The sequence below is a fragment of the Rhinopithecus bieti genome, unplaced genomic scaffold (assembly GCF_001698545.2).
Source record: "Rhinopithecus bieti isolate Rb0 unplaced genomic scaffold, ASM169854v2 scaffold_56913, whole genome shotgun sequence".
NCBI lineage: Eukaryota > Metazoa > Chordata > Mammalia > Primates > Cercopithecidae > Rhinopithecus > Rhinopithecus bieti.
In genome coordinates this window covers 52,791-56,956 of record NW_016821789.1, presented here as the reverse complement: position 1 = coordinate 56,956, position 4,166 = coordinate 52,791, and the positions used below count along the sequence as shown (strand labels likewise).

Below are 4,166 nucleotides of genomic sequence, written 5' to 3'. Positions count from 1 at the left end.
AAAAAAAAAAAAAAAAAAAAAAAAAAAAAAAAAAAAAAGAAAGAAAGAAAAGTATAGGACACTTTCATAAGCCCCCTTTTAATACAGGTTACATTTACATAATGTAAATAGGCAGGGTTCCTTGATCCCCGGTAGTATCTGGGCTCCACGTTTGAACAGGCGCCGCTGCCAGGGAGTGCTGACCCCGCACAGGGCTGCTTCCTGCCTCTCCGCTTCTCAGCCCTTCAGCCACTTCCAAGTCACATGCGCTTGAAGCCGGGTCTCCTTGCCTTGGGGGCCTCAGTCACTGTCACTGTCCTCAGAGGAGGAAGTGACCCGAAGGTCCTCATAGAGGACACTCCTTGAGACCTGGGGACACCGGTCCTCAGGCTCCCTTGAGACGTGAGGGCTCTGAGCAGAAGCAGAGTTCTCAGGAGGGCGGGACGTGGGAGGCGTCCTGAACCTGGGGCTCTCCTGTCCCTCGTCCCCTCTCATGAAGGTGACACTGCCGGGCCTCCCTGGAACATGAACGGGTGGTCCAGCCTGGAGGACGGGGCAGCCCTGGGCTGGGCCCAAGAAAGGTGAGCTGGGTAGGGGCTGGAGGTTGACTCTGGGCTGCAGGGCTGCTGTCTTGGTGGCTGCTGTCTCTGTGGTCGCCTTGGGAGCCTGTTTGGATCCAAGTCCAGTTGCCATGAAGGGAGGCTGGAGTGTCTGCACAGCGCCCACATCCGGGAACTGAGTTCTCAGTGCGGGGGTCTGGAAGGAGCTGAGTCTCGCTCTCTTTGTGGGATTTTGGACGTTCTGGGTGGGGACGGGGCCAGGCTGCTTTCCTGGCATCTGGGTTCTGGAGTCCTGGCCACACTTTCGTCTGACTTGCTGTGGTCCGGGCTTTGCATCTGCATCAGGACGTTTGATTTCTGCCTGGGATTTCAGGCCGGGACCCAGCGCAGATGCCTTCATGGCAGGCTGGGGAGCCCCGTGGGAGGACACGTCAGGCCTGTTGGCTGGCGGCCTGGCACTGAGAGTGGGGTTCCGGTGGGAGCTCTTCAGAACAGGGAGCAGGGAGGCAGTAATGTCCCCGCCATGTCCCTTGGTGGGTCCACAGGTGCTCAGTTCAGCTCGATCATTGGGACCCGAAGGGCAGAGTAATGTCATCCCAGGTATGTAGACAGGCGGTGGACCTGTGGACACAGGGCCCAGGACAGATCTCTTCTTGGTGCCGTGGACAGGCAGAGGCATGGTAGGATGCTGCAGGAGAAAACACCTCACATGAGACAGCTCAGCAGTAGAATTTCCAAACTCTACGAAGCAGGGAACTCACATGTCAAACCACATCACAACAGAAGCTGTGTGAACACGAGAAGCTAGGACAGGCTGACATGAGAAACAGAGGAGAATAACACACACGGGGATTGCGTCTAAATCAGGATCAAATATAGGGAAGACCCTACAAAAGAGATAGCACACAGGAAATTAAACGCCACAGAAAAGGATGCACACGGTCACTGGATATATGCAGAACTGTCACTTCAGGAACAGTGTTGGGGAAAGATGGCCTCCCATTCTGTTTGCTGTGACTATCACGTATGAAAATTAAAACTGTCTTTATGCTGTCTGTTGTTAATATCAAGGGAATATCAATTCCCCACACAACGTGGAGACTGGAAACGGCACAGCTCCTTTTGAAAGCAGATGTAAGAACATGTATAAGAATGAAGGAGATGCCTTATCTGCAGCCAGTATCCCGAAGGCATCTGATCAGTCACTCCCCACGGGCACTGAAATGCGCCCAGCAGCATCTGCTGGCCAACTTGCAAATAAAGGCACAGAAACCAACTTTCAAATAAAGAAGCTGAGGCTGGGCGCGGTGGCTCATGCCTGTAATTTCCACACTTTGGGAGGCCGAGGCGGGCGGATCACAAGGTCAGGAGCTCGAGATCATCCTGGCTAACACGGTGAAACCCCGTCTCTACTAAAAATACAAAAAATTAGCCAGGCGTGGTGGCGGATACCTGTAGTCCCAGCTACTTGGGAGACTGAGGCAGGAGAATGGCGTGAACCCAGGAGTCGGAGCTCACAGTGAGCCGAGATTGCACCACTGCACTCCAGCCTGGGTGACAGAGCGAGACTCCACCTCAAAAAGAAGAAGAAGAAGGAGGAGGAGGAGGAGGAGGAGGAGGAAGAGGAGGAGGAGGAGGAAGAAGAAGGAGGAGGAGAAGGAGGAAGAGGAGGACGAGGAAGAGGAGGAGGAGGAAACTGGAGTATGCAAAGTCCTCGGGTAGCACAGTTCTCCTGCAGGGCAGCCTAGGTCTAAACATGATCCCCACCCATGAGGGGCACAGAAGTGAAGGAATCAGGCACCCAGAGGAGAAACAGAGGAGGGGCCAGGGAATGCTCACCCTCAGGAAGAAACAAGCTTTCACTGGCTCCTTCCAGGTTCCCTGTGTTTTCTCTTGGGGACTCCTGGGAAATGTCTGCGTCGGAGCTTTGCTCTGTTGCTGCTGGGGCCTGTGGAAGAAATCACGTTCACCATCCGGACCCGCCTGGTTCTCCTGCCCACACCAGTGAATGGGAACCAAGCACCCTCCCGGAACCCAGCCCAGCCCTTGCTTTGGGTGAGGGAGACATTCAGGCCTCTATGAACTTGGCCAAGACAGCCCCTTCTCTCATCTCAGAGGTAGCCCTACTTCCAGGAAGCTCCCCCACTTGCATGGCCATGGCCCCAGGTCCCCTAAGTTCATTCAGACCCTGGTGCTGCTCTGCCGACCACAGGCAACATCCCCAGGTCTCCACAGCCCCTGCCCTCTAGAGACTCTCAGCACTGGAATAAGCTCAGAGTGTGGACCCTGGAAGGCAGCGGCCCCCGCCCACCTGCACGTGGAGCTTTCCTGTGTGTGCTTAGAGAAGGCTGCACAGAAAGAGTAGGGGAGACACCAGCACCTGAGGCGCTGACCTCACGAATAGTCCTTGACCCTGCAAAATCCTTACCTTGAACCTTGCTCCTTTTCTCTGTCAATCCTCATGAAGGGCCCTGGAGCCTGGGGTAGCTGGGGCTTTGCTGGTTGCAGGTTCTCCTTCCCCTTGTGTGAGCCCCGGGGCTGCAGAGGAAGGGCCCCACTCCACCTCTTCATGGGGCAGGTCTCGCTCCTGGCTGAGTGCCCAAAGGCCCCGCAGTTCTTGCATTTCACCTGCAGGTGGAGGAGGAGAGAGGGCAGTGAGTCAACAGCAATCACAGGCACCTGCGAACGTTCACACACGACCTGGCGGTTGGAGATGGATTATTTTAGGAGGGGGACATAGGCCCATGGGCTGTGGGTTGCCAGGAAACTCAAAATATTATTGTCCTCCCGAGAGCCCATTTAACAGGGATTCTCAGGAGGAAGGACGCATGTGTCTGAGAGTGAAGATAATGAACCAGTGTTGAGGACTTGGCAAACACCAGGCTGCACATGACACTGGACAGAGAATGAGGCTGCGCCTCAGAGACTCGGAATGGGCCAATCTGCCAGGGAGGAGGGCACAGACCTGTCAGCCTGAGTCCAGTGGGAACCCCTAAGTCATAAACACGGTTCCCATGTTCAAGCCCACTCTCTGGTGCCCATTGGTTACCCACATTTTCAAGCCCCCACTGACCCTGGATTCCTCCTCCTCTGCTGGGGGAGTCCTCTGCCCCATGGGTGTCCTCTGCTGCTTCTGTGGGTTCTTGGCTGTGGGGGGCCTCTGAGCCTGGTGACGGACAGGATGACCTGCCATCTGTGGCAGGTCCTTCAGCTTCTGATCAGTCCTCTTTATTAATTGATTGTTGGATTTCCTAGTCATCAGAAAAAGAGAAAGCATTACACAGACACCAGACGAAAGTCCCTCCTACCCTTATTTACCCAAGTAGGGATGGAGGGACACACTGGCCACTGAGTCACACCCACTGTAACTTGGTCCTCTCTGAACCCAGGTCCCAGTTGTGCTATTTTGTGACTCTCTCCCAGCCTGGCCTACTCCCAGAACAGGACACAGATTTTATCAACCAAACGCTGCTTGATTTCTAAAGGGAGAAGTGAGATTTGCAGCCTTGCATAAAAGTTTTCTGGGCTCTGAGTTTGTGTGCAGTCAGTGCCTCAGAGCTGAAACCCTCTGACAATATTAATCAAAGCCAAGAGACGAATAGCTAACAACTAGTGATTTTTTTTCCA

The 4,166-nt window shown here is 54.4% G+C and overlaps 1 protein-coding gene across 1 annotated transcript; it reads right to left on the bottom strand.

The window, feature by feature from the left end:
- Positions 1–279: 279 nt before the first annotated feature.
- Positions 280–3,732, bottom strand: LOC108521030 (protein FAM90A27P-like). The gene is made up of 4 exons (XM_017860599.1): positions 3,613–3,732; positions 2,968–3,167; positions 2,379–2,487; positions 280–1,227 (listed from the first exon to the last, which is right to left on the bottom strand). Exons 1-4 carry the CDS (start codon positions 3,730–3,732, stop codon positions 280–282), a joined length of 1,377 nt encoding a protein of 458 aa, XP_017716088.1.
- Between the last annotated feature and the right edge of the window lie 434 nt (positions 3,733–4,166).